The 23939-nt window shown below is 34.0% G+C and overlaps 1 protein-coding gene across 3 annotated transcripts in view; it reads left to right on the top strand.

The window, feature by feature from the left end:
* Window positions 1-23939, top strand: part of LOC102006622 (chromosome unknown open reading frame, human C8orf34) — a gene marked incomplete in the record, with an annotated part of 371108 nt that overhangs the window by 120030 nt on the left and 227139 nt on the right. For all 3 annotated transcript variants that reach the window (XM_013518173.1, XM_013518172.1, XM_013518171.1), the window contains 1 exon segment: window positions 9680-9846. In XM_013518173.1, the coding sequence (XP_013373627.1) occupies window positions 9680-9846 (167 nt within the window).

The raw sequence follows: 23939 nt of genomic DNA, 5'->3' as shown, positions 1-23939 counted from the left end.
CTTACCTAAATCATTTTCCTGGAACGATTTTTTAGAGCAACATATTCTATCTGAACTTTTTCTTGCCTAATGCTCCCAGTACAAGGTTGTGTAGAGAGGGTCAATAACTTTGGTATATACAGCTGAAACTTAAGGGGTTTCATGCTAACTAACATGGAGGAAATCTGGAGCACAATATAGAGAAGCTAATGGTATAAGCCAAGAGCTGCTAATATGAAGCCCGTGATCCCTAGATGATCTCTGGAAAGGACGCAAGAGATCTGTGAATCTATGGGAATCACAGACAAAATGTTGTATGTGTTGTCATGGACATTTTCCTGCCATATCTGTTTTAGATTCCCAAATAAGTTCAGAGTTAGGAGAGCTTCAGAAAGAAAGTGAAGCATCTGAGCAAGAAAAGGAAGAGGGGCTCATAAAAGGGAGAGATAAGTATGTTGGGAAATTATTGAAGGCTTTCTGTTTGTGAGACACCACCTGCTCACATCAGTTGCTATAGTTTTGTACAGAGCTGGTGGGGAAACATACACTCATTGTATATTTAAAGTTATAAGAAACAACCACACATTTATAATATAAATGTAAACAAATACTATGTTTAATAAACCTATATAATCTTACTTTAAGCTATCTTAATTAGACTTTGCAATAGCTGTGTAATGAATTTCCTATAATTACCAGCTAAATCTTAAATGTGAATCTGTAAATAAGCTCATCAAGCCTTGAAAACCTAATAAGACTCCTTTAAATCTGAACAACCTTATTAAAGTAAGAATTTTAGAGGCTGGAGATTTAGCTCAGCGGCACAGTGCCTGCCTGGCAAGCGGAAGGTCATGAGTTCGATTCCCGGTACCAGAAAAAAAAAAAACAAACAAACAAAAAAATAAAGTAAGAATTTTATCTATAAATATGATAGATCTAGAGTGAATCAGCTTTGTTAACTGAGCATTGTTTGAGGTTGTAAATGTGCCATAAAATTAATAGAAATATTATCATTTAGAAATAAATATTAAATATTGAAATACAAGTCAAATTCACTTCCTGTTAAGAAGTTTTCTCTTTCACTAAAGCACAACTTTCTTCTGATTTGTTAGTGAACAAAGCCTGGAAATATTTCCTTTCCAAGGAGAGGCAAACAATAAACAAGTGAATATACAAATATACAAATATATGCTATAAATTCAAGTAATGATGGATGGTATGATGGAAAATAAGTTAGAATAAAGAAAGAAAATGTATTAAAGATGGGTTACTCTTTTACATATGAACTCCAAGAACAATAACAAAAAAGCCCACCTAATTTCATCATGTCTTGGTTATTGTAGTCATGACAGAAAATGTATAAAGCATATTGCAGAGATAAAGTTAAATTAAATAGCTTAGGGATGCTCTAACATGAGCAACTAAAGAACAGAATCCTTAAAAAATCTAAAAAATATACAAATTTATACCTCATGACAAATTATTTTAAAATCAATAAATATATCACACATTTATTTCAGCACATCTATGTAGAGTATTAAAATTCAAATAATTACATGAAACCCAGTACTAGTTATAGCTGAACTCCATGTCTATTAGACAAGCATCATTTGGGGCTAAATCTATATTCAGGTCTTCCAGCCCTCAGATATAGTGATGATTAAGCCACAAATTTTAATCGGACAAAAGAAAACACTTGCTTCAACCCTCATGGAATCGCATTGCTCATTGTGGGTTGAGGAGTAGGAATTATGCATTTATGATCCATTATTTGTTCATCATCTCTCACATTCATATCTACATTTTTTTCTATTTCAGTACCGATCTTGTTTCCCTGGATTTTTATAACTGTCAAGTTAAAAGACATATTATCTATTTAAAATAAACTTGAATGTATGTGATGTGTATGTCTGAGAACAGAGAGTCAAAAAGAGAAAGTAAACTGTTAAATATTTCCTGAACATTAATACCAGATAATGTTCTTGATACTGGACAAGATCAACATGAAAAAGAAAAGTACTTCTACATCTAAAGCACTTACTTTAAAGTACAGAGAACCTCACCCCTCAAATTCTTATTTCTGCCTTTTGGTGCACACAGGCTGGGTATACAGCAAGCATTTAATGAGTATCTGCTAAAATGATTTACACATCAATTTACAATTAACATATTTAGACATCCTTTTAAAGAGTCATACATAAAAATATAAATGCACCAAGTGACTGTGGAACTTTTTCTGATCTCTTCAACTGCCTGAACCTTAGTGCAAAGGGACCCTGTCACTTCTGACAAGAGGCAGGAAAAGGTACAGATTCTGCCTACGCGGCTCTGAGGGTGAATTCCAGAAGTTCAGGAGATAGTTCAAGAGAGAAGTCGCCCAATTTCCCACCACGGGAAGTACATAGTGTCAGATCAAACTAATGCTTACTTGTGCTTAGAAAAGAGTGTGAGACGGAAAGAAGCAAGGACAGGTATGTGGGGAGGTGGAGGACAGGAGGCGGACAGCAAAGGCTCCTCTTGGACAGGCAGACGCATGAGAGCTTCACATGCTCTCTTTCCAGCTGACCTGAGTTTAGAAGTTACGCTTACAAACCGAAGCCAAATGGATTCTTTGAGTATGTTAGCACCAAACTGAGATATGTACTGCTCTTCGTTTTTATAGACTGCTTTGGTTTCCTTTCTCTCTATATGGAATGTCATACATCAAGGAGAAGCAGATCTCCAGAATGCCGCCCTGGCGCTGTTTGAACACACAGTGCTACCAGTTATGACTTAGAAACTGCTGTGTGGGTGCTTTACTTATCTGAACTCATTTTATCTTCATGACAGCCTTATCATTCTCCCTGTCTCAGGCATGAGGAAACCCAGGGTGGTTCCATCCTTGTCTCAAGATGAAATAGCCAGTCAGTGGTTGAGCCAGGCTTTCTTGTTCGAAATTGTGCCTTTAAATGTTTTACTGTAGAACCTGGGAAAGGAGTTCTAGCAACCCTGTTATTAAGATTTAGGCTCAGATCTGGGAAAATAGACTCCCTGGCTGAAGGGATTTAAAAGTTAAATGCACTTGGAATTACCTCAACCACTTCTCGTCGCCTCACTGACCAGGGTGCTAGTTTCTCTCAGTGATGGTATTTTTCACTTCTTCAGTCTTCAAACTATGGGGCAGAAACAGAAGAAGCTGTTACCTTTGCTTTTCTAATGCTTACAGACTTTGCTAAATGTGACTTTGAATCTCTCGTTTTTGCAGTGTGGTCAGCTTCCACAGCTGCCTGTAGCAATAACTTGCCAATCTCCACACCATCCCACTTTCCCAAAATATGTTCTCTCTTCAACACCCTTCCTAACTTGGTGAAATTAGTGTCAGCATCAGTGATTCTTCCCAGACCTGGCTGCTCATTTCCTTTGCCTACTCTTTGCCACTGGTCTTGAATTCCACCTTCCTTCACCTATTCATTCTCTCGTCTCCTAGAGTAGAACTTCTCTTTGGTATGATCTGTAGTGTGCAACGTCCACTTCAAGTGCCTCATTGTCCAGCCTCTGCTGTCCTGCTTGCTCTTTCCCTCTGGCACCTAACTTTAACTTGGACTGAAAATTTATTGATTCTGTCAATTTTTTACTTCCCCTCACTGCCTTGTCCCTCATTTTCCTTCTTATTTAGCTTCTGTCCATGGCCCAGTGCTGTAGTCAGTCCCTTGGATACACCCTCCACTCCCTCACTTCTCATTTCCTTTGTTTTACTTTCCTGATAGAGCTTTACCCCGTTGAGACCTGATTCACTTATGCTATGGTGTAACTGGCCGAGGCTGAAGAACACATGCGCTGGTCTGTGTCAGTGAACATCCGATCACCACCCCCGGCAGTGCACTGGTACCTGCCCAGGGAAGCTGCTGCCTTTGCCTGGTGTTCACACACACTGTCCTCAGGGAGGATGCCAGTCCTCCTTCTCACCCCATCGCCGACCCTCTGCTTCCTCCTGTGACTGTGGGTGACCTTCCCATGCTTCAGACCCAAGACGACGACCCTTCTTAGCTCTAGATCCTCATACTTGTTCATCCATGAGCGTTGGTCGCTGTCCTGTGTTCTGGCACCATCTCTTCTTCCAGATCGTGCTCATCAGCATCAAAACACAGTGGGAGTTCTCTATAAGAGAGGCAGCCAGTTATGATCAACTTATCCTGAGATCCCAAGTTTGAGCCCAGCCTGGCCACTTTAGGGACTTGATAACTTGATAAGACCCTGTCTCAAAATAAAATTCAGAAATTAAAAAATGTTGGGGATGTAATGCAGTGCAAAGACCCTGGGTCAGTGCACAGTAACAGCACCAAAAAGGGCAGCCTCTCGAACAGCAGCTGTTTCAGCTCTCTTTCATTCTCTTTCCAACGGAATTCCTCAGTGTTATCTACGTTCACTATCTCCTCTCCGTGCAGTCTTTTCGAAATAGAAGTTTATTCCCACTGCCTACTTATCAGTGTCACCAGGCAGCGTCCTGCCAGTGTTTCCTGGTGTCATTCCAGTGACATGACCTGTGCCTTCTGAGATTCCATCAAGTCCGGGTCCCGTCTTACTTGACTTCCAGCAGTGTTTGAAATCTCATCTCTTGGTTCTTTATTGAGGTATTTTCTTCACAGTGCTTATCTGTAGCTGTGAAACTCAAAATACTGTGAGGACCAATATTACTTGCATAATTAATAACAGCAAAACCTGAGCACTGCATTTTCTTTATTTAACCTACTGAATGACAATGCTGATACATAATGATATGGAAATTCTGATGTATTTGATAATAGAGTCAGGCCCCAGGCCTTTCTGAGGCTGTTATATAATATGGGGTTCATAAAGCAGAGTACCTTCAGCATGCAGGACTCAAGAAAATCAGCTGTGGACCTGGAAATCAAAATTGAAGTTTACATTTAGATTGATGTGCTTTTTGAAAATAGGCAAGTTTTGCTCCTTTGATCAAGGTTGACCATTAAAACAGAATTATATATCTTGTAAGCATAAGAGTAAGCATTGCAGTTATACATATTCATATAAAATAACATTTCCAAAATAAAGTAGACAGTAATTTTATATGCAACATATAATTTCTAACTATCTTATATATATTTAGATATGTAGGAAATCGGCACAGTTAGAATCTTCATAAAATACCTACTTCAAACAATGACACTTTGGGAACTATTATTTATTCCTAAATGGGAAAATTTGCTAAGAATTGTAACTGTCTTTTTATATGAAAGCATAATGCATAAAGCATATGCATAAAGCATAAATTTGTGCATAAAGCATAAATTTGTTAAATATAGAATATTATGAAATAAAATACTTTGTTATCTTCTAGGTTTTGATATAAAAATGTAAAGTCTTAAAGGAAAAGTTAACTGATTTAGTCAATAAACACATAAATGCAGCTATTTGCTGCTCTGCTACAACACTAGTCCTTTTTAATTGTCACACCACCATAGACGGTGGGTACTACTCTAATCTACATTATAGATTTTTTTAAAAACCAAAAAGATAAGATTAGTAACTTGGCCAAAGTTTGCATCTTATCACTAAGCTTTGTTCATTTGTCATTGAAAGCAATATGTGTATATGTATCTTTTATTCTAATCAAAAGCTAAACTGATAAACGAATATCCTGATTATTAAAATAAGTTGAATTAAAATAATTAAACTTTTTGCATGTTAGATCTATCAGATAAGGAATGTAAATATAAAATTTTGTTCTGAATTATTTTGTTTTGTTTACTTCTCAATGAAGTTGGTCAAGATAGACTTTATTTTTTTTATTTTAAAAATAAAAGGAGGAAAACATTAACAGACAGACAACCTTTTACAAAATAGCAAAAGAACAGTACAGACAATACAGAGTTACAAACAAAGTGGTAGGAAATTAACAATGCTTCTTGTATTACATACTGATATTTTCAAAGTGGTTTCTCATGAATACAGATAGAGACATGCAATATTGATCAATCAAAGACTCACTGACTCGTTCTTTCAGCAAAGAAATAGAAGACAGTAGAACAACTATGTTAACTATCCTGTATATACATACATACAAAATTTCTCATTCTTTCCCTTCTCTTTTCCCACATCCCAACTGCCCTTTACCCTTGAGTGTTTTCCTATCATTTCACGATGTCTATCATACCTCCTAGTTTAAATTAACTCTTTCAGGTTTTACACTAGTGAAACAATGTGGTGCTTGCACATATATGTCTGATTTATTTCACTTATGAGTATGGTCTCTAGTTGTGACCATTTACCTATAAAAGCCTCAAGTTTATCTTTCTTTATAGTGAGTAATATTCCATTATGTAAAAGTACCACAATTTTCTTATCCAATCCTCGGTGGATGGACATTTGGGTTGCTTCCACAATTTAGCAATTATAAATTGTGCTGCTATGAACATAGATGAACATATATCACTGTGATATGATGTTTTTAGGTCTTCTGGGAAAATACCCAGCAGCGGGATAGCTGGGTTGAAAGGGACCTCTAGACCTAAATGGTTACATTATTTTTCAGGTAGAAGACATGCAGAAATGAAGACAAATATTATGGCAAGAAGCTAACACTAAATAAAATTCTTCCATTAAATGGTCAACCAGGAAAAACATTATTTCTTTAATTATTTGGAATTACACTGATAACTATTAAAAAATTTTAAAAGTATTTAAACAAGAATGCATTTTTATAACATCTCAGCAACAGTCTGTTTATGCTGGGAAGCTAACTTGAAGTGGAAACTCAAATAGATATTATTGTTTAGAAATATACCTTCCCATTTTTTCTTATTTTCCCCACAAATTTCTATTAGTTTTATTCAGAAAAGTTTCAAGCCTTAGAAAATTTAAGAGTAGTAATTATCAATATTCATATAACCTACACCCATATTTACTAGTTAATATTTTTCCATCTTTATCACTTTATGATTTATTATCTATCATTGGTCTACTCTGATTTTTTGGTGAAACATCTAAAAATAAGTTTTAGATATTATATATAACATAGGAGTCCTTGCTTCTCTAACATGCATGTCCTAATAGGGACTCATAATCATTATATATAGCAAAACATTTAACAATGATACCATAAAATTATTTCATACAGAGTGCATTTTTACAATTCTTCTTGTTTCCCAATAAGATCACTTATGAATTTGTTCACTTATATATGTATTTACTTCTTTTTTAGCTAGTAGTCAGTAAAAGATCATTTGTAGAATTTGTCTCAGGCTTCTTCCTTGGCATTGGCATGCTTCAAGCCATTTTTCCTAAACACTGTTCCCATATCTGCATTTATCTGATTCTTTCCGGAATTCAGGCTAAATAGTGTTTGGAAACAGGTCTTCATAGATGATGATATTCTGTACTTCTTCATTGTGTCTTATCAGGAGATGCATAATATCAGTTTCCCTATTATTGCTGATGCTCATTAGATCTGTTGTGGTAGAGCTGAGTTCAGGAAAGGAAGGACACTGGAGGAAGTCATGAGGCAGTGAACAGCTTTATTTTACACCGATGGTCTTGACTGGAATAACTTCCAAAAAAAGCCAGGTAGCGAGTGTCTCTGAGCCAGCATTTTATATGAGGCACAAGCAGGGGTTACAAAGGTGTGTCAGGACAGCCTGGCAGTTCTTCTGATTAGCTAGTGGGGTGAGATCATCAGTTATATGAATGACTATCAGTTACAAGGTTAGATTAATGGCCACAAAGCTTGGTACAATCAGGCATCTTGTATATTTGGTTGTGCTATTGTGGTTACTAGTAGGTGGCTGCCTTCTAAAAAAAAGATATATATAGGACCCAGGGACTCTGAAGTCATGGCCAAATTGTATAGGGCACAATTGCTTAAAGCACCATTGCTAACAAGAGCCAGGCTAGTCACAACACCATGTGAATGATAAAAGACCATCATCTGATCCCTGCACTGAAGTGAATCAGAAGATTGAACTATCAGGCAAGAAACTTAAAGTAATCATCATAAAAATGATTCAATAAGAAATTTTAAATTCTCTTGCAACAAATAAATGTATAAAACAGCAAAGAAAGGGATACTGCAAAATAATAACACAGTGAGGATTATAGAACTGAAAAAGAAATAACAAACATTTTTTAAAAGCTTGTTGGATGACACAATATTAGGGTGGAAATGACAGAAGACAAAATCACTGAATGTGATGATACATGCATGAAATTTACCCATTCTGAACAACAGAGATTACATAAAATGAAAAACTGTATCAGCCTCAGGGACCTATGGGAGAATAAAAAAGATCTGATCATCCTATAGCTGAGTCCCAGAGAGAGGGAAAGCAAGCAGGTTGAACAAGAACTAGAAAGAGAAACAACTGAAAAGTTCTCAAATATCCTGTGTGATATAACTCAGTAGATTCAAGAATCTTAGAAAACCCCAAATGGAATAAACCCAAAGAATTTCATATAATGCATATCATAAGTAAACTTCTGGAAGCCAATATCAAAGAAGAAACCTTGAAAGCAGCAGGAGGTGTATGCAGAGATATATATCTTCAAAACAATATCAATTTGAACAACTGTGGACTTTTCATTTGAAAATACATAAGCCAGAAGAAAGTATCAAAAACTCTGTTAACCACATGTTCTACAGCTAGTAAACTGAAGAGATAATTAAGATCTTTTAAACAAAGGAGAAGTGGAAGAATGGGATACTAAATGTTTGCCTATAGAATGACCAAAGGAGGTTCTTCAAACAGAATGGAAATGATAAACAGAATCTTGTCGATAAAAAAAGATGAATAGTATATCCAGTGGATACCTTCCTGAGTCTTAAAAATATTTAATTATTGCAACAAAATACAATGCCACTTGATACATAAAGTGGTATTATTTAAAAGTAGAACAGGAGCGAATTGTAGCTGCACATGTCTGTAATCACAACACTAAGGAAGTCGAGGCAGGAAGATCGATAGTTTGACATCAGCCTGGGCTACAGAGTTCACAGCTAGACTGGACCACAAAGCAAGACCTTATCTAACAAAAACTAACCAACTAGCTAACTACATTTTGAAATGGTAAAGAAAGTGAAATGGAAGTAAGGTGTCCACATTTTACTCAAACTAATATTGATACTTGCGTGACAGTCTTCTAACTGTGATACATTTCATATACATAACAGAAAGAGCAGTCACTAAAAAGACTTTATAAAAAGATATACCTAAAAGTACTATAACTATTTCAAGACAGTTCAGTGGGGAAAAGGATAGTCATTTCTTCAAATAGTTCTGGGACAATTAAATGCACATATACAAAAGAAATCAAGTTGGTTTTTAAAAATTTTTTAGTGTGGTAAAATACACATCCCATTGCTTGTGTTTTGCTAGACATGAATTCACTTAGTAAAGAAAGGAATAGTAATCTGAACTTCCGATTTCTTCCTTAACACAGTCCAGAAATCTTTTAACACTGAATGCCAATTCTTAATGGACAACAGTTGGTTTAAGTGGATTTCTCTTTTAAGTGAGGTCAGGAGTTTCAGCTCCTCTGACCCACTTGGGAAGTTTTTGGTGAGGTATCAAAGGATGTCTTAGATTCCTTATTTCCATTGTCCTTGAGGACACCTGAAGTAATGTGTGTAAATTTGCATAACAGTAGAATGATAATTGTAGATTTTCTTTACTTACCTCAGATAACTAACATTTAAACGTTTCTTCAGTTTAAAGATGGAACCCAAGACTAAAGGATTAAAGCAGCAGCAGCAGCAGCACAAGAAGCTTCTAGCAGCAATGCTTTCTCAAGATTCCTTTGAGTCCATCCACAGCCCTACCCCATCTGTAACAGAGGAAGATATTGATAATGAAGATGATGCAATGGAGTTGCTGGGTAATTTTAAAAATTAATAATTTCTAATTTTTCTTCTTTAGCATTGTAAAAGTGTGTAGTGATTAAGAGATCTCAAAAGTTTTTGAATAGTTTTGTCTTTGGGAAAAGAAGTCATTAAACACATACTTTCTTTACCTGAGATTTTCGTGGAGTTGCATGTAACTAAGCATGTGAAATACTTTTAGACTGTATTTTGTGCTCTGTGTATGCAGCGCTTTCCCTTCTGACTACTTCAAGAAGCTTTACTGTGTGCAACTGTGATAAAAGGTCAAGTGTGTCTGCTTTATTCTTGATAATTGCATTGATCACACCTACTGTCTATAAAATATACCCAAAGTACATTCTCCAGTCCTCATTCCAATATGTTATTCTAAAGATGTTTTAGAAAAATAGAATAAAGTTAAAAGAAGCAGAGAGTAAATTAATACCTTATGTCTGTCATAAATGATGGGAAAGTTTGCAAAGAATTATGTCTTTTTAGGTTCCTTACTTTCATGAAAACTTTATTAATGTTGTATGTATAAGATATCTTTTTATATTTTTTATTGAGGTAGATGTATGTTTTTACTCCAGCAGAAATCTCTTCATATACATTTTTTAAATTGAAGGAAGTTCACTTTGGAAAATCATTTTCCAAGAGAAGGAAATGAAATGTTATTTCTTTTCAAGGAGAGTGATCCATATATAAAACATTGTTTTTAATTCAGTGATATTTGTTGTCTATTATAGTAGTATAAATAAGTATCACTTATTCTACTATAAATAATAATCTCTGAATGCTTTTGTGGAAGGATTCTGTTGCATTTTAACTAAATAGAGAATTCATACAAAAATTTGAAAGCTTCATGCAAGGTTTACATGTAGAAAATGGAATCTCAGGAAAATGCATCTATTTAAATTCTTTTCTAAATAGTATTTCTTAGTTATAAGTGTTTGGCAATAAATTATTTTCATTATAATAAATCATATGTCTCCATGCATAGACATACAAAGGTGTTATTTAGTCAGCGGTAACAGGTTCAAAGATGTGTTCCGACGGTATAAATAACTGCATTCATTCCAGCTAAGGAGACTGTATCATGGCATTGCACTATATGCTATTAGCCTTTTTTATTTTTTTCTTTTATTTTCTTTTTATTTGTTTTTGAGCAGCTAAGTCTTTATCTTTTCACCTCCACAGTAACGTGGCCCATGTGCCAGATGTGGCCGTGGCATTGTCATTCTTTCAGTTTCCATTCAACAAACATGGACTGAGCACTTGTTACATGCCAGCCCTGGGCTTGGTCCTGGGGACATAAATATAAAATAATACTGGTGTCTGCATGAACTTGGCATTGTAGCTTTCAAGATAAAAGTGAAAATGTATCACTTCGGTGGTGTTCTCCATCTCTGAACATTGGATTAAGCACACAGCTGTGTCTAGCGGTAGCACCTAATGTAGTCTTAAGAGACCATGATCAGAGAATGTTTCATAGAGAAGCTGATTTCTCCATCAATACTGAAGAATAAGTAGCTTGAGCTTAGAATGTGGAGTGTAATCAGTCCTCTGTAGGTTTGCTCGACTGTGTGTAGGTTCTTTTGCAACTGTGTCCAGAAAGGTGCCTGCACATTGCTCCTCTGCTTTGCTCAGTAGCAGTGAAGAGGGTGCATGAGGGCAAGGGATTCTTTAAGGAGACTCAGGTGTCCGTTCAGGGCTGGTCTCCCTAGATCTGAGCTGCTCTGTTCCAAAGTTTCCAGTCTTGCAAGCAGAAGACCATTGGATTTGGTTTTAGAATCTACCTAATGATGAGCAATTAATAACTGATCCTGATTATTTTTTTTTTTCATGTAGGCATTTTAGTTTGTATTCTGAGCACATTTAATAATGAAAAATATTGGAACACTTGATCATTATGTAATCCCACATGTCTAATACAACTGGCTATTAGTAAACAAAACTGGTCTCTAAGGTATGAAACTTACCTGTAATACCACCGAATGTTCTAAGTACACTGGATTATTCCCTAAAATAATGCCATGTACAAGTTCCTATTTCTGAAACTAATTTCAGAGAAATGTGATTGTGTCTACTTGAGGAAAACACAAATGTTAATTTCTTGGAGCTTTATGTGAAATCAGATTTAGTATGTAGTCTTATTGCAGGATGTAATAGAGAAAATTGGTATTGAAAATATCTTTTTGAATCTACAGTATGTTGTAGAATGTTTGCTGTAATGTATGTGATTGTAAGGATTTAAGTTGTCATTGCTGTCTATACTAAGGTATAATTTGTTGAAAACTTTAATTATTATGCATGGGAAACACTCTGTAAACATTGTGAAGTGATACATAAGTAAAGGTATTATTATTAGCTAACATTAACATAAAAAGCAATTACTCCTCAATAAAATTCACTGATTGAAAGAAAAAGTCTTTTAGTTGAACAAGTAAATGTAAGTAAAACTATTTATCCTTGCTTTTTATTTTAAAAATCCAGCATTGTTAATATATATTGATCAACAGTTAATTATTCATTGTTGTGTAAGTGTATAGTTGTAGAATTCTGAATGTGTTAAGCATGTAAAAATAATATAGTATGGACCCTAAAAGGTTTTAAGAAGATTATTTCCTGTAAAATTGTATTAAGTACTACCTACAAATATGAAGTTCAATGTAGGTGTGGTGGTGCACCCCTGTAATCCTGGGACTCATGAGGCTGAGGGAGGAGGATTGCCACAAGTTCAAGGTCAGCCTGAGCTACACAGTGAGTCCAGGCTAGCCTGCATTACATAGCGGGACCCTGACTCAAAAAAACAAATTCATAGCCCAAAGGCAGCTTAGTGTGAAATTACTACTATCTATCAGAGAATAAAATATCCAAACTTGTGTATTAAAAAAAAAAGATTTAAGCACCTCTGGAATTTTCTCTAATTATACAACATGTTGAATATCTGTCAAATCACCTCAAATGTGTAGTAACTAGCCAGAAATGTAAGATACTCTCAAGTATTTTAATAGTTCTACTGGAAAATAACGACTATAATAAATAAAAATCTTTGTAAAGAAACTGCAATATTGAAAATTTTAAATCAATAATTTTTCAAAAATCATATAAGTTGTAGTGGTAGAATAAAAAATTTATTAAAACTCATATCTTTAACTCCATCATTGTCACAGGAAATCTGAGGAACTTCATTAGTTTAAAATATATTGTAGCTTGTAAATATGAGCCCATTTCCATTACATTACATTCATTTATCATCTTACTCTTGTTGAAACTAAAATTATAATTATGTGTTTATTCTCTATATGATCTATACTCATTTTAAAAATGATCAGAATTATATGTAAGACACAACTATTTTTCTTATACATTGTAGTGTGAAATATTACTTTTAAAAATCTTTAGGTTTTCTCAGAATTGATGCTGAGACAAATATCTAAAAATCATATTTCAGAGATTTGAAAAAAAACTCATGCTCTATTAAATTTAGAACTAAAATTATATTGGCAGAAATAAGATGATTTCAAATAGATTTTGTATAAAGTGAACAATCAAGACCAGTTATAGTGATATTCTTTTTGCATATCTGAAATCTCTTTATCTTACCAATAGTTTCTGAAATCTCTTTATCTTACCAAATTTGGTAAAATAAAAACTTAATTTACTAGAGAGATTCATTACATTAAGGCCCTCTTTTCTCAAATTCCTTGGTATGTGATCAACCTTTTCTAAAGTAAATATTCGCTCTCTGTTGTATTTTCAATCACAACTATCTTAAAATAGAAAACTCCCATATTGGCATATTACAAACATGGATTTCATCTAATGAAAAGTGAATGCTGTCACCCAGTGATGTTAAACTAGCCAACTTTTTCAAAGTGTTCCTGGAACTATGAAAAGTCATGTTCACAAGTTTTGATGAATGCCCCTTGCATCACTTTATTTTCTGTTATACTTTTCAATATATTTTGTAGGGATATTTGAAAAATGAACCCTGTAGAGTAGAAAAGTCATGTAAGCTATAAAATAAAAATAATTCTAGCATAGACATTAGAAAATAACTTCTTTGTTGCTTTATTTTGTCATATTAAAACTTTACTTGGAATTCTTACTTTGCTTTTGTTAAATGTGACTCATAGCCCCCTTCACTATCTTTTACATTCGCTTGTTTTGTGTGTGAGATTATATTCACGTTATATTTTTTATTATTCATTTTTGTTTCATTTCAGCAAAATATGAGAACATTTGCAATTGATAACCAGAGTTTAGAGCCAGGGATATAGCCCAGTGTCACAGCACCTGCCTGGCAAGCACAAGGTCCTGAGTTTGATTCCTGGCACCAAAAAAAAAAAAAAAAAAACCAATCAGATAACCACAGTTTATTTGCAGAATTGCCTTTAAATAATTTGTGTGTGCATGCCACACAACTATGTACATCCTACATAATTTACTTCTATGGTGTTTAATAAGAATGTTGCCCCAGTTCCTTGTAAAATTTTTTTCAATGGTAAAAGCAGATCATTGTAGCAGAATAAGGTCAATAGTTTGCAAATAAAACATAAATTATACATCAATTGCCCTTCCAATTGTGTATCAGGTGAAAACTATAATTTGACAGGTAGCTGTTTCCAATGTACTTCTGGTAAGGTTGCTTGATAGCTCTTTGTCACTGAATAAATTACACATTGTTTGACAGATTTCAGTGACAGAAGTTAATGTGTGTTTCCTCATGTTTACGCTATAGCTTCTTACTGAGCACTTTGCAGAGGGAGTGAGGCTCCGTGTGATGCAGAATACAGATGGATGACTAAACCACTGAGCTAAATTCTAAGAACCAAGAACGACTCTCGTACTGTCTCTTACTAGGTTTATCACCTGAGCTACAAGAAGTTAATTGTACAATACTGGTGATGGTATATGACTGTCTTACTGCAGAGATGTTGTGGATATAAAAAATAAGATATTCTCTGGAAGTCCTATTAATTATTTTGCCATTTTTAGCAGGAATATTGGAAAAAAAAGATACTAGAATATATGTTTCAACAATTTTTCAGAACTCAATCTATAACCCACATATATTTCATACAGTTATAGACAAAGGAAAAGGACTTCCTTAACTTGGAGAAATTGTCTGCAAACTATAAAAATAGATGTACCCCACAACATAATAAAAAGCTTGGAGAGAAAGGCAATAAAGCTACAAATGTGTTTGGAAGCCAAAAATATGTCAATATGAAGCATGATTTCTTTTATTATTAACATTGATATTTAAGCAAGGACCAACACGTTGTGACTGGTTTAGGATATACAGCAAAGTACTGTCCTTAATATTCTTGCATATAAGTGTGTAATTTCTGGGAGGAGAATTACAATGTTTTGTGCATACATACATCTATACCAGCAAAAAAGGAGGGGGAGAAACGAATAAGAAGTAGAGACAAGGACATAGAAAAATAGAAATTTGTACTATATGTTTACTTGCCTTTGTATAAATTAAGTCATAAACCAAAATGCTTTCAAATTATATTGGTAAATATGAAAATATTTGAAGCAGCACAATTTGATCTAAGCAAACCTCGATCAAATTCAAAACCACTGTTAACTATTATCAGGGTTTTGTTGCTTTTCAAATAAACTTATCCTTTCAAATATGTAACAAAATAGTGATGTCATACTTCAAGATCATTTGTTTAGCCATGGTAGTTGTTTTCATATAATTTCATTGAATTTGAATGTTCTATTCTGTGTAAGAGCTGTTCAAAAGTGATGGAAAAATCACAGTTTTATCATATTTTATTATTTATTGAAAATGAGCAAAGAAAGGATAATTAATGTAGAAATTTTTCAATTTAATATAAAAATCCATAGATATTAAAGAGTATTACAACTCTTTTAACTGAACTGTATACAACTAACTATAAGAATCTATTTAAATTTCTATATATCACAATATCTCCCACAATTTAATCATCTCTAAATAAAAACTTTAAAAGTACTGAAACACCAACTACACTTTGAGAAAGAAGTGGTCACAAAACTTGTCAGTTATTTTCATCACTTGAACAGCAATAGTTTTGTGAAATAAAGCTTTATTCAAAAAAGATTTTCAACAGGTATTTTGTAAACACATATTCAAAATCCAAAATATTTAAAATGATCTCATGTGTGAATATTTTTTGGAACAAAATATCATGATTTTTTCCACATGTATTATGTTTTATAATTTCAGAGAGTACATATCCTTAACGATAATTGACACATACATTTATTGCTCTAAAACTTTTAAATAGAGGGGAACTGAGCCACACAATGAGAAAAAATATGGCAGTGTCCCAATAGAGATAAATTATGCCAGTGATTTTACTGTTTTTCAACTTTTTAGTTTCTTTGTACAAAAGATAATTGAATGTCTTATGTTAAAATAGAATGAATTTGCTTATATTAGAATGAAAACTTCTTAAAACTTTAGATAAAATTTTAGTTTTTAAAAAAATTACTCTCTCAGGAATTGCCAAAAGAGGATGCATTGTGTCAGCTATTTGTCTCTTAAGCACGATAGTTTTCATGTTTTAATTACTGACATTTCAAAATTTAGTATAAGATGGATGCAGTAATTCATACCTGTAATCCTCAGCTACTTGAGAGACTGAGGCAGGAGAATCCAAAATTCAAGGCCAGAGGGCTGGGGATTTAGCTCAGTGGCACAGCGCCTGCCTGGCAAGCACGAGGTCATGAGTTCGATTCCCGGTACCGGAAAAAAAAAAAAAAAATTCAAGGCCAGCCTGGGTAACTTTGCAATACCTTGTCAATAGATGGAGAGGGAAAGAAAAAAATAGTCTGGGATACAACTCATTTTGAGTATTCAATCCTGTATTCAATCCCTATTACTGAGGAAAAAGAGCAGTATTACTACAGTAAAACAAAATTTAAATTAATCTTACAAAATTAATTTTATGGAAGCAGCACTGTATATAACAGAGTATCCCAAGTAATGGTAACATGAGCTTAGTCTGCAGATAGTTTTTGTTTTAATTCTATGATTTGAGAACAGTAACCTCCTTCCTTTACATATGATTTGTCATTAGAAAAATGGGAGTAATAAAAACACTTATATAAGATTAGTAATATAATACATAGAAAGTTCTTAGTTGTCAAAGGATTATAGCTAAAGATATGTTTCTACCGTCTCCATCTAGGGTGTGGTTTAATACATGTTAAAGGGAAAGGAAGACCAAAGAAACTTAAGGGCTTAAATGTTTAGTCTTTTATCCTAAATGTCCTATCTACATCTGCTTCATATATTTAGAAATTTTTCAATAAGTACCTTCATCATGATATTTGTGTTACTTATAATTTCCTCTTTTCTTTTAATGACCAGTTACATACAACTTTCTGAGCGAACCATGTCACATGAGTGTAAAACTCTGCCAGTGCGTTAGAAAAAATCTTAACCTATTTAAAGATAGAACCTTTATAATAAAAGAACAATGTCATACTCAGATTATTCTAACAATTTGATTGAAGAAATTATTTTTAGTAATGTGAAATATTCAAACATTTGTAAAGTACCAAAAGCTAAAACCATACATCTGATTTCTTCTTTTTATGTGCATTGGTTTTTGTTAGTTACCAAGTTACTTGCTTTCCTGATTTTCAGCATAAACACTGAGTTTTGGTAGCATGGAGAAAATAATCTCTGTCTTCTACAGTTTTAGAAACTTTAGGCGCATGAGTCACAACTTCTAATGGGATGAGAAGACCCAGCACTGCAAGCTGAGCTCAGAGCTTGTACAGGGTATACTCTTTTTCACATTGCAATGCAGTCTATTTTCCTCTTATAGTAGAATTGTGTATCTCTTAACGTAAGCGAAAATATAAAAGAGATGAAACTTTTCCAAATTACTCTCTGATGTTCTTATCTTCTCTTTATGGACTGTGTAAATTTATGATCTGAAAGTTTCTCAAATAACATTGCTAATATCTTCATACCATCTGATACCACCATGTATCTTGTTGGCAAAGTTCAACACATTTTCTATAGTAGCAAAGATATCTCTGTCTAACACGAAAGGACCAAACAAGCTCTAAGCAACTGTTTTGATAAGGAAAATTGAGAATGTGAGAAGAGTTATTCTTCAGCACAAAAACTTTTAACTGAGAGCAAAACATCCTAAGAACATGCATTTTTAAAAAAAGACTCAAAGTCCCAAAAGTGGTATTCTTTTTACAATAAATTTTAGATTGTTTGTTGATGAAGGCATTCTTTTTTCCTGTCAAGAAACAAGCATGGTTGTTCCTTTGGAAACACTTTCTTGCTTAAAACATTTTCTCACCATAAGGATAATGTCATATACTATCCAAGTTTATAAATTTATTATTTACTCTAAAAATTATATCATTGATTTCTCTAGTCAGCAAGGATTTAAATAACTTCTCAGACAAAAATTGGAATATGCAACATAAACCAGGGAAAGTCATATATGCTCATAGTGTTAGAATCTTGATATTCTTAGTTCCCTGTCTGGCCTCAGTCTTCAGATATGCATACTAGCAACATGATTTAATTGTTTGCTTTTCCTTTATTACTTGTTTCTTTTATTACTTGCTTATTACTCCTTTTATTACTTGAATTGGGGTTCTGGCTGTATTGACCAAGGGAGGCTCAGCTTGCTAGAGCACTGTGTTTCACCCAGGTTTTCTTTGTGGCGACACTTGCCATCCTGCTGGTCTGAAAGTGGAGTGGTGATCACTGCAGTGGTGATCTCACAGGGCTGAGTAGGAAATCACAGAGTTGGGGCTGATGAGGTGGCTGAGATTTGTGGAATGGTATGCCAAGAGAGGGGATTGGATGGTGTTGACAGAAGTGAGAGCAGTGTTTCCCTTGGATCTTTGGCTAAAACCTGGGCAACTCTTGCATAGGACAAGGGTATCCAAGACATGGGTGAGTGTTTGTTGTACGTCTGAGAAATAAACAGAAACAAAGGGCAGACTGAGCTAGAATACATCAGAGTTTCACTCCAGCCAAAGAGAAACTATCTCCCTGACTTTCTTTGGCATTCAAGAAAGACTTTGGAAAAGCCAAGCACTGGAGTAATGACTACATCTGACCTGAAAGCTACGCCAAAGAATGAGGTAAAGTGTAAGTAGACATAGCTAAAGAAAACATAAAACCATACACATAGGGGGGAAGTGGACCTGCCAATACAGTAATTTAACTCTTTTTATTTTTTTCTTTTTCGTTTTTGTTTTTTTTCTGGTACCAGGAATCACACTCACAACCTTGCGCTTGCCAGGCAGGCACTGTGCCACTGAGCTAAATCCCCAGCCCCATAATTTAACTTTTGACAGAACAAAACTCAACATACCTTAGAGAAGACAATATAAACGATCCATAATATGCACCATATAATAAAAATTATAAGGAAAGAATAAATATCATAAATGAAAAATATATAAATGTGTAAGAGTATATGTATTAATTAAAGATACAAATGGTTGCTTTAAGCAAAGTTACTAGCAATGTAGTATGAAGTTTATAATATAGAAAAAAGTAAAACATATGGTAAGTAGCACAAAGGATAAAAGTAGTTTCTATACTTTCAAAAGAAGTGATATAATATTAATTTTAAGTAGACTATTATAAGTTAGAGATACATTTCTTTACTCCTAAGAGTGATAATTAAAACTTAAAAGTAAATACAAAGGACTTGACTAGCTGGGGATATAGATCAGCAGCATAGCGCCTGCCTGGCAAGTGCAAGGTCCTGAGTTTGATTTCTGACACACACACACAAAACTGAAAGACAGGATCAGACTTTATGAAGACATGGAGGAAGTAGACATAAAGCATAACAAAAACAATTATAGAGTTACGCCAACATATTTGATATCTTATGTACAAATAAAACAAAAAGTTCTGCCAAATCATTCCATGTTAGACACCAAACAAGATAAACTAATGCATCTAAATAGTCCTACATATATTAAAGGAGGTGAATTTTTAAGCAGAATTTTTCCAAGAAAGATCTCAAGTGAGCATGATTTCACTGGTGAATTTTATCAAGTATTTATGGAAGACTAATGCCAGAAGTAACAAACTCAGAAAATGAAGGGAACACTTTTCAGAGTATATATTGAAAACAGCATAGCTGATACCATATCTGGACAGGATATTAAAAGAAAAGAAACAGAGGAATACCATGTATAAATACAAATATACATTTCTAACAAAATATTTTAAAATTAAAACTCTGTGATCCTAAACAATTCCCATGGAGTTTTAAAAAGAGAACAAGGAAATTGACAAGATAAAATTTACATGACAATAACTTTGAATAGTCAAAATCATCAAAAAAGGATAAAAATAATACTCATGGAATTGCAGTATCTCGGTGCAAGACTTATTCCAGGCTTTAATAATCAAGACAATTGGTATTAACATGAAGACAAACACATCAATGAAGTGGATTACTGCCCAGGAAGTGATCTACAGGTGTGTGGTTAGTTTTTAATAAATGTGCTAAGGCAGTTTGGTGGAGAAAGGAAAATATTTTCAACGGTTGGTGCTGGAACAGTTGGATAAAGAAAAAAATGAATTTTGACTTACTGTTTCATGCAGTTATCAAAAATCACTTTCAGATGAACTATAGCCCTTAAAACAAAAACCAAACTATGAAACTTCTAGAAGAAAATGTAGAATCATCCCATTAAAGGAGGCAAAATATCCCAAGGATTAAGAATTTTTAAAAAGTTGATAAACTTTTAACATTAACATTAACTCATTAACATTACATATCTCTCCTAAGACAAAAGTACAGAAAATGTAAAATTGTGTCATTTGGTGACCAAGAGAAATATGTGCAATATATTTGACAAGATCTCAATCTAAAATATATGCAGAACTCATAACACATCAACTTTTTAAAAGGACAAATAACTAATAAAAACAGGCCAAAAGCTTCAGCAGACACTTCCCAAAAGAAGACAGGTGGGTAAGAAGCATATAAAAAATACTCAGTACCATCAGCCATGAGGAAAGGAAGATTAAAACACACCGAGATACCACTTTGGACCAACTCGATTCGCTGAAATTAAAAACTGTCAACACTAAATGTTGCTAGGGATGTGGAGCAAACGGAATTCCTGAATATTGCTAATGAGAGTTTGGAGATAATGTCTGAAAGTTTCACATAAAGCTCAATATGTGACTGAAATTGGAGTGTTTAAATGTTTTAAAAAGTATTGTAGTAAAAGACACATTGCCATTAATCCCTCTCACTTTGAACATATGGTATTGGAGGATTTAATTGCAATATGTGTTTTTCTATAGCAAATGTTTTTAAATGTAAATACCATATTTTTCAATCACCCCTTGTACTTTGTATTTACCCTCTGATCTGGCAATTCTTACATAGTATCCCAAAGAAAATAAACATGTTCTTACAAAAATATTTAGACAAGAAAGTAGCTTTATTCATAATAACTTGAATATAAAACAATACAAAGAACATATAAACAAACTGTAGTATATTCATACAAGGGAATACTACTCAACAATGAAAATAAATTAAGTATTGTACATGTAATGATATGGATGGGTTTCACTGTTATTCACTGAATTGTATCCCCCAGAAGTGTGTGTTGGTGCCTGTCTTAGTCGCTTTGTTTGTTGCTGGAGCACAATATCTGACACCCACAACTTAAGGAAACATCAGTTTATTTTGGCTGACAATTTGTGGAGGTTTCATCTGATGGTCAGCTGGCTCCAGGACAGGGCCGCATGGCCGCTTGACAGAGGGGCTTGGCAGAAGAGGATTGCGACCGGCATGGCAGACAGGAAGTAGAGAGAGTGACAGGAAGTGCAGGGGAGGAAATGAGCCCTTCTAGGCCACGCCCCCTTTGACCTACCTCTTCCAGCCAGATGCCACCTCCGAAGTGCAAGACAGCTGTACAGCTAAGGAAGCCAGGCTTCTTCCGAAAGCCCCACGTCTGAGCACGTGAGGCTTTGGGGGACATCTTAGATCTAACCCTTAACAGCGCCCTACCGCAATGCATTTGGAGGTAGGGCTTTTAGGAAACATTTAAATGTGTTTATATGGATAGTGTCCTAATCTGATCTTATTGGTGTCTTTCTAAGTAAAGCTAGGGAGAAATCTCTGTCTCTTTCTGAGCACACAGTAAAAAGAAAGCTATTTCCAGTTCAAAGGGAGAGCCCTCAAAAGACACTGACCTGCTGGTACCTTGCTTGTGTGCTTTTCAGCTTCTAAAACCGTGAGAACATACATTTGTGTTCTTTAAGCCACGCAGTTTATAGTACTTTGTAATGGGACCTTCACCAAAGACAATCATGAATATTATGTCAAACAAAATAAATTAGACACAAACAATTGCATAGCACTGTATATTAATTTAACTGTAATGAAACTAAGAACAGACACAACAGTAGGTAATGTATTAGGGATTGACTTGATATTAGTTTATGGAAACTTTGGAGTAATGGGAATATTTTATATCTTGATACATATGTTCATCAACCCTGAAAGAAATGCACAGTTAATATCTCTTAATATCTGTACATTTCACTGCACATTTTACTTCTAAAATAAAATACTGATTTTCATGTATAATTAATCATGGCTGTGTAATATTGTATCATAAGAATATATTCACAGTAAAAATAAAGCTTGACATCTGGTGCTATTCCTGAAATGAAATAATAACAATGTTGAAATCTTCAACTACCATAAGCTAACTTTTTTGCAGATCTATCAGTTTCTACCTCACATATTTTGATGATTTTTTAGGCACATAACTATTAAGGATTATAGTATCTTCTCGAAGAATTAACCCACTTATCATTATGAAATGCACTTCTTTATCCCTGATAACTTCTGTTGCTCTGAAGTTTGGTCTGTCTGAAATTAATACAGCTACTCTTTTGATTAGTGTTAGCATAGTATATCTTTATTCATTGTCTTTTGATGTTTGTACATTTCTATATTTGGAGAGATCCTTATAGAAAACATATAGTTGAATCTCTGATCTTTCTGAAAAAGTCCATCCTTCAACAGATATATTTAAACACACTGATTTTTAAAGTGATTATTGATGCAACTATATTAGTACCTACTATACTTATTTTTTGTTTTCTAGTAATTTGTCCTGGTCTCTTTTTTTATGGTTGTCTTCCATTCTTTTTCTACCTCCTGTTTTAATTGACCATTTATAGGATTTCATGTCTCTCTTTAGCATATCATTTATGTTTCTTTTTACTTTTTGTAATGATTGCTGTGGAGCTTACAGTACACATTTATGGTTGTTCCAAGGCATTTTGAAATTATACTCTACTACATCATAAGTGCTAATACCTCCTAATGGAATCTTAATTTTTCTTTCCTCTTTCTTGCCTCATTTCTGTCATTCATTTTATTTGTCTCTCTACATGCTTGTGAATGTATATATGTATGTACATGTGTATACACATATACACACATGTGAGCATAGGCCTGGCCTGTTATGTTAATTAAGACTAAGGAAAATAAGAGTTTTTACTTTACTTTCATATTTCTTTTCAGTGTTCCTTTTTCTTTGTGTAATTCTAAATTTTTGACCAACATCCTTTTCTATCTCTCTGAAGAACTTCTTTTAATTCACATTTGTTGAAACAAATTCCCTCCACTTTTATTTGTCTTAGAAATTATTTTTGTTTCATTTTTAAAGAACAATTTCAAATGCTATCCCAGGTTTGTGTGAGTTTTTTTTTCCCTATCGCAATATGTTAAATATTTTACTTCACACTCTTCTTACATGCATGCTTTATGAGAAGAAATTCTTACTTTCGCTTCAAGTAATTAACGGATTTTCCCTCTTTTTTTCCCCACAGTTTGAGTATATTGTAGGTAGTTGTAGTTATATTGACATTAGCCAGCCAGGTATTCTCAGAGCTTCCCAAATCTGTGGTTTACTTTCTGATACTAACTTGCAGGACGTTTTTTCTAATCTTGGCTGAAATATTACTTCTCTTTTCTCTTCCTGGCAATTCTATTATGCTTGTTATGTTCTTTTTGCAGTTGATCCACAGTTCTTGGATATTCTAATCTGTATTTTTTTT

The sequence above is a fragment of the Chinchilla lanigera genome, unplaced genomic scaffold, assembly GCF_000276665.1.
Source record: "Chinchilla lanigera isolate Chin_1 unplaced genomic scaffold, ChiLan1.0 scaffold00043, whole genome shotgun sequence".
Classification (NCBI taxonomy): Eukaryota; Metazoa; Chordata; class Mammalia; order Rodentia; family Chinchillidae; genus Chinchilla; species Chinchilla lanigera.
The sequence above is the reverse complement of the archived record's forward strand: the minus strand, read 5'-3'. Positions and strand labels throughout refer to the sequence as shown.